The 12905-nt window shown below is 39.7% G+C and overlaps 1 protein-coding gene across 1 annotated transcript in view; it reads left to right on the top strand.

Moving 5' to 3' along the window:
- Nucleotides 1-4430: 4430 nt before the first annotated feature.
- LOC119582990 (neutral alpha-glucosidase AB-like) overlaps nucleotides 4431-12905 on the top strand; it is a 16900-nt gene continuing 8425 nt past the window's right edge. Inside the window, 10 exon segments of the mRNA XM_037931504.1 lie at nucleotides 4431-4494; nucleotides 9414-9500; nucleotides 9763-9999; nucleotides 10158-10331; nucleotides 10560-10762; nucleotides 11082-11146; nucleotides 11256-11316; nucleotides 11471-11715; nucleotides 11888-12027; nucleotides 12593-12780. Coding sequence (XP_037787432.1) covers nucleotides 4475-4494; nucleotides 9414-9500; nucleotides 9763-9999; nucleotides 10158-10331; nucleotides 10560-10762; nucleotides 11082-11146; nucleotides 11256-11316; nucleotides 11471-11715; nucleotides 11888-12027; nucleotides 12593-12780 — 1420 coding nt within the window. The 5' untranslated portion in view covers nucleotides 4431-4474.

Genomic DNA, 12905 nt, shown 5'->3' with positions numbered 1-12905 from the left:
CATGAGTATTAAACCCCAAATATATTAATAGTTGATTAAATTGTTGTTATTTACTAAGGAGTACATGTCTAGAAACAGACAGATAATGATTATGTCGAATACAACTTTACAATGAAAAGATATCAAGAATCTGTAATGCATTTAGAAAAATGTCATTCACACGCCCACACACTGAAATACATAAAAATGCTTTGAGGATGCACCAAAGATGTGATCAGGCAACAAAGTTTCTCCGAGTGGTGGGTCAAAAAAATTTCAAAAGGGGAAACTAAATGTGTAATTGGGACATCAAACATCTAAGGATAGAGGTTATAACATTTGGGTGCAGGAGCCGCCTCAGTGGGTAGTTTCTGTGGTATTTTTCCTGTCTTATCCCATTAATCATGTAAACATGGCTGGCAAGTATATACGGGTCTATTAATTTTTTGGTAGGAAAACGGTGCACCCTACACTTATCTCGAAAGAGTGACCAACAACGAGACATTCGTCATTTAATATGTATGATACGGGTCTTTGCCTAAACCGACCGGTGTTACCCGAGGAGAATAAGTATGAAAATAACTGATCACGGCTTTATAGGTTTCTTACAGTTTGGGTTTATAAATGCGTTCTCAAAACATTACAGGGCATTATGACTATTATTCATTGTATGCCGTGTATTATTCTTATGTATGGACGATTTATCATCCCCCCCCCCCCCACCAAAAAAAAAAAGAAGTCATGTCACCGTTTCACGTTAGCGATGAGAATATACCTGCTATAGCGTTGAGGGAAGAGTGAAGCGATTTACTTAAATTATCTAAAAATGCATCCTGAAATCTGAGCACTGACATATCAATTGTATACTAACCATTACGTATGGCCGTTTAAAGTTTCGTTAATTTACATGAAACGTCCTAGGTAAATTTACAAGTTTATTTAATAATTGATTTCTGACAAACGCAACGCTTCGATTTGCGAATTCAGCAACTGCAAAGGGAAATGTAGAGCAGCAGTGATCGGCACAGTTGTTAGTACCAAAAAGTTTCAAACGGACCAGACCACCGCATTCAAACAAACCAGGGCATTTGCTAATACAGAAGACGAAAAACAAAAATCAAAACATTACATTGATAATTCTTCAGAAAATACAGAGAAGCCACCTGCATTACAAAACAAAATCATGTATGTGGTTTGCCAGCTGTTGGGAAAATGTGGAAATGGTATTTCCTGCACAAGTGTCATGTAGGTATAATTTATAGACACATAGTGCTTTGAATTTTCTACACAGGTTGTATATTTCCATATAGAAATTTAAATTTAGTCTGGAACAGTGTTTAAAACTGATAATTCCAGTGCAAGACAGGCAATTAAAGTCATTTCAACCCCATTACAGTTACGCAATTACGATGAAGGTATAATACAGATACCACACACACACACACACACACACACACACACACACACACACACACATATATATATATATATATATATATATATATATATATATATATATATATTATATATAGATATAGATATATATGTATATATGTATACATACATATATATACATACACACACACACACAAACACGCATATATATATATTATATATATATATATATAGATAGATATATATATATATTTATATATAGATAGATAGATAGATAGATAATTTTCTTTTTTTTACTATAATATTTTTTCCATAATTGTCACTGTCGTCTGAAATTAACAATGTCTGAATTATGGATTAGCACAGGATTTGTTTAATGAAATATTTCATATTTGGTATTAACAGATTTAAGTGAATTATTTGAGGCATTTTTTTTAAGCCTGTGCAAAGAAAATGTCACCATTGTGGTAACTGTTCACATCTGTATCTAATTTTACGGTTTTAGTCTTTCATGCTCAAGGCGAATATTTTGTTTGTGGAAACGTCTTCGTCAGAAATACATGTCTTTCTGAAGAAGACACAATCTAAACCGGTCAAATACATCTCTTGTATTGTGAAGATATTCATTCTCATTCATACCTTTTACACACACACACACACACACACACACACACACACACACACACACACACACATATATATATATATATATATATATATATATATATATATATATATATATATATATATATATATATATAACATATATATATATATAATATATATATATATATATATAAATATATATATATATATATATATAATATATATATATATATATATGTATGTGTGTGTGTGTGTGTGTGTGTGTGTGTGTGTGTGTGTGTGTGGTAACGCACACACACACACACACACACACACACACACACACACACACACCACACACACACACACACACACACACACACCACACACACACATACACACACACACACACGCACACACACGCACACACACACACGCACATGCATGTATATATATGCGTGTGTGTGTGTATACACAAGCTTTCATTGCGGTGTCTCTGGCGCTGTTCTCTTGCGTTTTTCGTGCATGACAAATTACTTTACTTCCTGTATTACATTCTTATGTCCCTGTTACTTGATTGATGTATGTACATACATACATACATACATACATACATACATACATACATACATACATACATACATATATACATTCATGCATGCATGCATACATACATACATACATATATATATATATATATATATATATATATATATATATATATATATATATATACATGCATATATACATACATACATACATAAGTGTGTATATTTGATAACGCTGATGAAGGAGGATATGGCATTCCATCTAAGTAATCAGCATACGCGCTATAAGAATAATTGAACGATGTGTGCCTGGGAATAAAAAAAAATAAGTCATTCCCTCTGACCATACAACGTCTGTGATTCTCTTCCATCGACTTAATCAATAATGTGATTTCTGGCTATGTGTACGACTTTCGCGATTTTAGCGTTTCTACTTATAATGATTTTTTTTTCTAAATTGATTGTATTTTTCATCATAGTTCTTTTTTCACATTTTTTTTTCTTATGATGTACCATTCCTATAAAATTTCTAATTCCGCCTATAATTATTTGGCAGTAACTTATTTTCGATTATCGCAAACCGTATTTTAGGTTTTTATTTTTTCATGTGAATTGTCCATTTACTACAAACTGCCAGTACGTGTCTTCTTCTTTTAACGGTAGGTTCATGTCTGAGCCGCCGTGGTCACAGCATGATACTTAATTGTAGTTTTCATGCCAGTACGTGTATGTTGGTGGAAATATATCTTGATCACCATACAGAAATCCTCAAAAAAAAAAAAAAAAATGGACGTCAGCTTTTTATGCAGTATTAAACACACTGGTGCAAGGTGTGTGTGTGTGTGTGTGTGTGTGTGTGTGTGTGTGTGTGTGTGTGTGTGTGTGTGTGTGTGTGTGTGTGTGTGTGTGTGTGTGTGTGTGTGTGTGTGTGAGTGTGAGTGAGAGAGAGAGAGAGAGAGAGAGAGAGAGAGAGAGAGAGAGAGAATATAAGAGAGTTTCTATGTGTAACACATCTTTTGCAGAAGCGTAACCGGCAACACGAAAATAAAGCAATTTGCCTGATAATGCTTATGATGTTTGGGAAATGCAGCGTCGCACAGATATCTCGTCAGAAGAGGCCATTTGCACTCATTTTATGTCAGAACATGTGAAGCAGAGGAGATAAATAATCCATAATTTTTAAGAGCCGTAAATACATGATTGCCAGCAATAACTGCAACTGGCCTGTTCATAGTAGTTTACTTTCTAAATTAAGAGACAAACATATTCGCGACAAAATATACTTGGTGGGATACCGGCAGATTTACGCACATCAGTATTGAGCGACTTAATCTTAAAATATCAAGCCATTATAATAGATTTTATGATGCAGGAATAAAGTTGTCATACGTGAGAAGTCACTCAAACAACATCTCCAGGTAAATTAACTAATATATAAACCAAAAGCGGCACATGAAAGCTTTTGTGATATATAGCTTCATTCCCTGTATGATCTATCAGCAGCAGTCATGCAGACAGTCATGCTGATAAATTCTTCCGTGCAAGCTTTCTTGAATAATTTCTTGAATATTCTTCAAAGCTGTTGTCTTTATACCCCAGAAGGACTTTTGATCCGTTAAAAGGAACTGTAAGAAATATCCTTATATGTCATATATTAAACGCATTTCCTCATCATTAAAGCAAGATTGCGAATTGAAATAAATATTTATTTCTAAATGTTCCAATTGAGCAGGATTAACTAAGAGGCTCACTTGATCCCGTACCGTACCGCCGCTATTCACCAGTGGAGGCATCCAAACATCCATATATACTGTAAATTAAACGCATTTCTACATTGAATAATTAATATTGCGAAATCAGTTAAATATATATTTTTTATAAGTTGCAATTGAACGAGAGAAACGCAGACGCTCGCCTGACTCCTCCGCCGTGACGTCACCGCCAATGAGCGCCTTCCAAATAACAACATGATGGCCACGCTATGCAGGTGAGGCAAGCGCTGCGTTCTCTTGAGATTTTCCCCCTTTTGTCAGTGCATTAGGGCAAGTTCGTGCTTTTTGAGGGTATAGGGTTAGAGTTTTAGTTATCACGGCAGGGTAGGAAGAGCAAGTTGCAGGAGATTTGGTTTCGATAAGAGGAAAATCGACACGTCATACCGGCGAGCTTGGCAGGAGGTTGCTAGGCTTCAGCTGACCGTCAACAATCAGCTGATCGTAATAGGAAATCGAATACTCAGAACCGAGTGAGATAAAAAGTTAGGTATCAGAGTGTCTGCTTTCATTCAGGTGCCCACGTGACGTCGCTGGTGCCGAGCAGGACGTCAGAATTAATTACTTTGTCTCCAAGATCAGTGTTCTTGGTTGCGACTCCGTAGCTGTCAAAATCCGCAACTCTCTTTATGTTGTAAATAAGGCCGATGTTTTGTTTACATTTAACAATTTCTTCAGCGACCGCAATATGGCATAAGTTTTTGGTGTATTTTCATGTAAAATTAGTGTATTGATTTTACGTGTTTGTATATAAATAACATGTTTTTGTTACCGAGAGGGACGCTCCCTCCAGACAAAGTTCCAAAAACATTCCTGTTTCCTAGTTACTCCCTAGACGGAGTGGGTAAGCTCCTCTTTACGCCCCTTTGCTTAATGTTACCAAAAGCAATGCACAGAGAGAGGGAAATCGGCACCACCAACTTAAAGAGCATAAGAAATAAAATGATAAACAAAGGTACATCTGCTCTGGCCTCATATTTACTACAAAATGACAAAAATATCCATTGCATATCAGTCCACAGCACCCTCATACAGATAGTTTTTAATGTCTGTTTCCTATCAGTTGGCATGAAGTACTAATGAATTGGGGCACAGGAGGCAGAAAGGTTAGGTTTGGATTTTGGGGTTTCCATGATAGCCTGATTTTGGGACTTCATATCTAGATGTCACTCTCGGTAACAATATTCACTGTGTTTGTTGTTGGGGGCCCCTTCCCCAAAAACAACATGGGGATGGGGGCCACCGTAAAATTAACGATTTTAATTGATATAGAATTTGGAATCAGTGAAAATAGATTTGGTGCATTGGGAGAGAGAACTGTTAATGATTCGCAGGAGTAATGGATCAGATGCAAGGACGTATGCGGAGAGGGCGTTAATTTTGTTCAAGATCGTGTTTTGGGATGTAGTTATCGAGTTATGGAAAGCATTTGATTTCAGGGATATGGAGTGGGGTTAGATAGTGATATAGTGAATAGTGTGAGGCGTTCAAGTACGAGTCTGGGAGTGGGAATTCTAGAGGTGCAATGTCAAGATCCGAAGAGGAAATGGCACAGAGCTAGAAATAAGGATTGGATTTTATGATTCATGAAGTACGCTATACAGTAGTTATGGAAGGTTGCAGAAGTTCAATGACTTGGATGGCAGACGTAGGTGATTGGGGTTCCAGATAGCCTGTTTGCTTCAATACGAGATGCATGACCGGAACATATCAAGTGTTGGGGTGTTTAGGATGTGCTGCAACTCTATTAGTATGTAAATGAGTTGTCAGAATTCATGAGGTAAGCAAGTTGGTGATGTGAAGTAGGTATTAGTTTGTTTCCACAGTTGGTGAGAGTAGTAATGATGTGGGAGGTTGGGCAGATGAGGAGTTGATGGGAGTTGCAGACTGAGTGAGTCGATGAGTGGGAGGTTTGGAATGTAAAGCTGAGTGAGTGTTGGGAGGTTGGGAGAGTGAGTAGTGTGTAGTGGAGAATTGGCAAGATGTGATGTGAGTGAGTGGAGTGAGTGGTAGTTTGTTATGCACATAGTGAGTGGAGTGAGTGAGTGAGTGGGAGGTTGGGAGAGAGTGAGTGAGTATGGGAGGTTGGGAGAGTGTAGTGATGATTGGGAGGTTTGGGAGAGTGAGGAGTGAGTGAAGAATGGGAGGTTGGAGAGTGAGTGATGTGAGTGGTTGAGTTGGAGAGTGAGTGAGTAGTGGGAGGTTGGGAGAGTGAGTGATGAGTGAGTGAGTGGGAGGTGGGAGAGTTGAGTGAGTGTGTGAGTGAGTGGGAGGTTGGGGAGTGAGTGGAGTGAGTGAGTGGGAGGTTGGGAGATGAGTGAGTGAGTGAGTGGAGGTGGGAGAGTGAGTGAGTGGTGGGAGGTTGGAGAGTGAGTGAGTGAGTGGGAGGTTGGGAGATAGAGAGAGTGAGTGAGTGAGTGGGAGGTGGATGTGGTGAGTGGGAGTTGGAGAGTGAGTGAGTGAGTGGGAGGTTGGGAGAGTGAGTGAGTGAGTGAGTGAGTGGGAGGTTGGGAGAGTGAGTGAGTGAGTGGTGGAGGTTGGGAGAGTGAGTGAGTGAGTGAGTAGGAGGTTGGGAGAGTGAGTGAGTGAGTGAGTAGGAGGTTGGGAGAGTGAGTGAGTGAGGGAGGTTGGGAGAGTGAGTGAGTGGGAGGTTGGGAGAGAGTGAGTGAGTGGGAGGTTGGGAGAGATGAGTGAGTGAGTGGGAGGTTGGGAGAGTGAGTGAGTGGGAGGTTGGGAGAGAGTGAGTGAGTGGGAGGTTGGGAGAGTGAGTGAGTGGGAGGTTGGGAGAGAGTGAGTGAGTGGGAGGTTGGGAGAGAGTGAGTGAGTGGGAGGTTGGGAGAGTGAGTGAGTGAGTGGGAGGTTGGGAGAGTGAGTGAGTGAGTGGGAGGTTGGGAGAGTGAGTGAGTGAGTGGGAGGTTGGGAGAGTGAGTGAGTGAGTGGGAGGTTGGGAGAGTGAGTGAGTGAGTGGGAGGTTGGGAGAGTGAGTGAGTGAGTGGGAGGTTGGGAGAGTGAGTGAGTGAGTGGGAGGTTGGGAGAGTGAGTGAGTGAGTGGGAGGTTGGGAGAGTGAGTGAGTGAGTGGGAGGTTGGGAGAGTGAGTGAGTGAGTGGTGAGGTTGGGAGAGTGAGTGAGTGAGTGGGAGGTTGGGAGAGTGAGTGAGTGAGTGGGAGGTTGGGAGAGTGAGTGAGTGAGTGGGAGGTTGGGAGAGTGAGTGAGTGAGTGGGAGGTTGGGAGAGTGAGTGAGTGAGTGGGAGGTGGGAGAGTGAGTGAGTGAGTGGGAGGTTGGGAGAGTGAGTGAGTGAGTGGGAGGGTGGGAGAGTGAGTGAGTGAGTGGGAGGTTGGGAGAGTGAGTGAGTGAGTGGGAGGTTGGGAGAGTGAGTGAGTGAGTGGGAGGTTGGGAGAGTGAGTGAGTGAGTGGGAGGTTGGGAGAGTGAGTGAGTGAGTGGGAGGTTGGGAGAGTGAGTGAGTGAGTGGGAGGTTGGGAGAGTGAGTGAGTGAGTGAGTGGGAGGTTGGGAGAGTGAGTGAGTGAGTGGGAGGTTGGGAGAGTGAGTGAGTGAGTGAGTGGGAGGTTGGGAGAGTGAGTGAGTGAGTGGGAGGTTGGGAGAGTGAGTGAGTGAGTGGTGGGAGGTTGGGGAGAGTGAGTGAGTGAGTGAGTGGAGGTTGGGAGAGTGAGTGAGTGAGTGGGAGGTTGGGAGAGTGAGTGAGTGAGTGGGAGGTTGGGAGAGTGAGTGAGTGAGTGGGAGGTTGGGAGAGTGAGTGAGTGAGTGGGAGGTTGGGAGAGTGAGTGAGTGAGTGGGAGGTTGGGAGAGTGAGTGAGTGAGTGGGAGGTTGGAGAGTGAGTGAGTGAGTGGGAGGTTGGGAGAGTGAGTGAGTGAGTGGGAGGTTGGGAGAGTGAGTGAGTGAGTGGGAGGTTGGAGAGTGAGTGAGTGAGTGGGAGGTTGGGAGAGTGAGTGAGTGAGTGGGAGGTTGGGAGAGTGAGTGAGTGAGTGGGAGGTTGGGAGAGTGAGTGAGTGGGAGGTTGGGAGAGTGAGTGAGTGAGTGGGAGGTTGGGAGAGGAGGAGTGAGTGGGAGGTTGGGAGAGTGAGTGAGTGAGTGGGAGGTTGGGAGAGTGAGTGAGTGAGTGAGTGAGAGTGGGAGGTTGGGAGAGTGAATAAGTGAGTGAGTGAGAAAGTGAGTGAGTGAGTGAGTGAGTGAGTGAGTGGGAGGTTGGGAGAGTGAGTGAGTGAGTGAGTGAGTGGGAGGTTGGGAGAGTGAGTGAGTGAGTGAGTGAGTGGGAGGTTGGGAGAGTGAGTGAGTGAGGGGGAGTGGAGTGAGTGGGAGTGGTGTGGGAGAGAGTGAGTGAGTGAGTGAGTGAGTGGGAGGTTGGAGAGTGAGTGAGCGAGTGAGTGAGTGGGAGGTTGGGAGAGTGAGTGAGTGAGTAGTATTGGAAAAATTTGTTGAAGTGTGTGAGGGAGTTGGTGAATGTTTGAATGTGAGTGTGCGTGCATTCATGTACGTGTGATCATGCTAACAGTAAGAATGGGAATTTGTGTTGGTTATTTAGTAGTGACAAAACAAGGGGCAATTATCCCTAACATTGTGTAGGAAGGCTGTAACAAGATGTTGGAGGACTGCCCAATCATTCAATTGGTACATACCACAATTCATTAGGAGAAATTTCAGTCCAGTGTGTGGACTTTGTAGTCCCTTAGGTGGTATTATGGATAAACCCTGTAAATTTTTTTCATTTGTACAGGAATATATTGAGTTAGAGCCACTTTTTATGAACTAGAACTATTTTCTGCTGATTGTTAATTAGATTTGATTATCACTAGTTTATAGGGCAAACTGTATTCATATTGACAGATGTATAAAAGGTATGAGTGAGAATGAATATCTTCACAATAAAAGATGTATTTGACCGGTTTTGATAATATCTTCGTCAGAAATACTTGTATTTCTGACGAAGACACAATCAAAATCGGTCAAATACATCTCTTGTATTGTGAAGGTATTCATTCTCATTCATACCTTTTATACATACAAGTTTATAGGGCCTATTTTTTGTTTATACACTTTGTCAATATATGTTTAAGAAGATATAACATTGGTTTTGCACTAACCAAATTAAAAATGTTTTTTCTTGTTTCTGTATGAAGGTCCGTGGCATTGGCTGTTTTACTGACATTGGTCTCGGCTGTTGACCGAGGCAATTTCAAAAGCTGCCAGCAAAGTAGTTTCTGCAGGTGAGTATTGGTCATGGAAGGATCAGCCCCTAAATTAGATATAGCAGTTCCTTCTGTCCACTGTATAGGCTGTCAGTTGCAAGACATAAATGTATTCTTAGTTGATATCACACAACAGGTACACTTAAGCTTAAGAAACCTATAAAATTATTGCTTTGAACATTTCTTGCTTGTATTTTCAGTAGAGTGAAAATTAATATAAACAAATAAATAGGCACTCACATCAGTGCAGGTATTAATTACTTTTTCTGAATTTTTGCAGACGACATCGTGCTGTGAAACCAGGGGAAAGTCCATATACACTCCTCACTGACACAGTGACAGTAAATGATGCAGGACTAGTAGGAGATGTCATTAATGAAAATAATAGAATTGTTTTTACTTTAGAAATATACCCTCTAAAGGATTCTACTGTGCGCATTAAAATAAATGAAAAAAATCCTATCAAGCCCAGATTTGAGGATCCGTATGCCTTAGTAAAGGATATTCATGGAGAAAGGTATATAATTTTTCATTTTTATTTGCATATATTTGTGTATATATGTTACTATTTCTAAGCATACATTTTCATCTTTGAGGTTACTGATTAATCTGATACATACATGTTATCTGCACATATTTGCAAATGTATTATCTAATCAAATAATCTATTTACAGCTTTGAGGTTGTTGATCAATCTGCTCAAGGAGTGACCGTCAAATTTGGATCACATCGTGCTGTTGTAAATGCAAAACCTCTGAAGATCGATATCTATAATGGCAATGATCTTGTGGTGAGCACAAATGCTCGGGGACTTCTCAAATTTGAACACTACAGGAATAAACCTGGAAAGTAAGTTTAAACGTAGAATAGGTGGAAAAACTTTAAATCAAAAGCAGTTTTTTGTTGCATTATAGATATTCCTTTGTATATATTCTCAGAACATAACATGTATATCTATCAATTTATCTATCCACCAAGGCCTCTGTGTCCTCTGTTTACCAGGTATATGAGAATGTTAAGTATTTGTTGTTTTACATGTGTTATCATTTCTAAACCACCCTTTCTTTTTATTGATAGTGAGGAACGCCTGCAGAGGAGAGGGAGAGCCCAACCCCTTCCAGCGACGATCAGGAGGAGGAAAAGGAGGGTTTTGGGGGAGGAGTCCTTCAAGGGCAATGACACAAAGCCTTTTGGCCCCGGCCTGTGGGAGGATATATCTTTGTCAACCCAAGCAGTTATGGAATACCAGAGATGCGGACTCTTCTCTTTGAGAAAAACCAGTAAGTTTTTTTTTTTTAAAAACAATGATTTCAGTATTTCTTCCATTGCAGTTGGGTTTTGGAAAACGTATTTAGGTTGGTGTACTGTAGATTCGTATTTTTGTTTTTTGGGTTTGTGAATGGGGGGTTTTTAGAGGGGGGGGTTGTGAGTTTTGTAAGATGCATTATCATTTTTTGGGAGAAAGAAGCTTCATGGAGAGTTTTTTTGATTTAATTAGAACGATTAGGTTTTATATCTCTTAATCCCGCAAGTGCTAGGACGATGCCTTTTTTCAAAGGACTTTTGGGTTTTGAACTCAGACCATTGGGGCGGATTCAGAGTGGGAGCTGGGTGATGACTCTCGTGGTCCCCAGCCCCCACTGTTACTACGCACCATCACCTGCGTATGAAATTTGAAGTCAAAAAAACACGAAAAGTACATTTTGCAAGATTGTTAATGACAGGTGCTAAGACTGATATTCATTTTAATTTTATTTATTTTTTTCCCAAAAGGGCAATGACCCTACCGTTGTACAATTGGATGTTTTGAATAGAAGTGGACAAACCCAGGTCTGTATGGTTCTGTACCAGTAAAGCTCTCCCCGACTGCACGGCACACTACTGCTGTGTTTTGGCATAATTCTGCTGAAACGTGGATGATATTAAGGTGAGCACAGATGTTGTAATTATAGACCCAAAAAATTAAGTTGAAGATATTGTTCTTCAAGATATTGTGAATTATGGAGAAGGCATAGACAAATCTTTTTGCTTCTTATTACAGAAATTGCCAGATAGCAATGTTGTGTCTTCCATCACTGGTTTCTTCTCCAGTGGAGAGACTGACCCTCCACAGGTATCTACACATTGGTTCTCCGAGTCTGGCATCATTGACGTGTTTGTCATGCTAGGACCAAAACCCATGGATGTCTTCAGACAGTATGCAGGTCTTACAGGATCTCAGAACCTTCCCCCGGTAATATGTTTAATGAAGTAGTATATTTCTATATGATCTTATATGAATGTGCAACAGAGAAATGCTGTGAATATTGTTAATTTTTTTATACTACAAATGTGTAAGTAAGATTTTGCAAAACAGCCATTTCTTTTAGCATATATATTTAACCTTTGGAAATTTTCTACTCCAGCTTTTTAGTCTGGGATATCATCAGTGCCGCTGGAACTACAATGATGAAGAGGATGTACGTCAAGTGCATGAAAACTTTGACAAACATGATCTTCCTCTGGATGTGATGTGGTTAGATATTGAACACACTGATGGGAAAAGGTAAACAATTTTACTATGATACATTGGTATTCAATGATTTTAATTCAAGTTAGATAAATAAATTTTCTTGTGCCATATGATTTAGCTTTACACATAGTGAACATGTTTTAAAGGTTTGAAAGTACATTTATAAAATGTTATATTATAAGAAATGTATTTATGATTTATGTGAGAAATTGAATATATTAGATAGTTATAGTACAGAAGGTACATTAGACTATTTAGACCAAAGAACAAAAATTTAGGAATAGAATGTTTGAATTAGAGAATTGACAATTCATAATTCATAGTGTAGTGTTGTCTCAACTTTTACTCATTAGACTTGTATTTAAGCAATGAGAAGTGTCATGTTAATTTAGAAATACTATATCCTAAGTTAATTGGGTTAACTGCTGCTACTTTTATTAAAAATATAAGCTATTTTACATATATTATGGTAAACCCTTTTTCCCTCACCAGTAGCACTGGTATTGAAAGTAATTTTTATCCAATTTAAATACAAGTTATCAAGAAATTGTAACATCCGATTGAAAGCATAAATAAATATTACTCGTTTTGATTACAGGTACTTCACATGGGACCATTACAAATTCCCGAACCCATTGGAAATGACGGCCAACCTCACTGCAAGAGGCCGCAAACTTGTGACCATTATTGATGTTCATTTCAAACGGGACAGTAATTATTTCTTTTATAAAGAAGTTCATGATCGAGACCTTTTTGTTCATACAAAAGATGGAAATGAGTTTGATGGTAAGTTTATTTTGTATTATAATTTTTGCCTATTGAATTATCAGGTCTTCTGATTTTCAAATTCACAACAGTTTGAAGAACATGAGCATATTGGTAAGATAAGCATTAACAGTGCACTTGGTGTG

Source organism: Penaeus monodon, chromosome 16, assembly GCF_015228065.2.
Source record: "Penaeus monodon isolate SGIC_2016 chromosome 16, NSTDA_Pmon_1, whole genome shotgun sequence".
Taxonomy (NCBI): Eukaryota; Metazoa; Arthropoda; class Malacostraca; order Decapoda; family Penaeidae; genus Penaeus; species Penaeus monodon.
The sequence above is the reverse complement of the archived record's forward strand: the minus strand, read 5'-3'. Positions and strand labels throughout refer to the sequence as shown.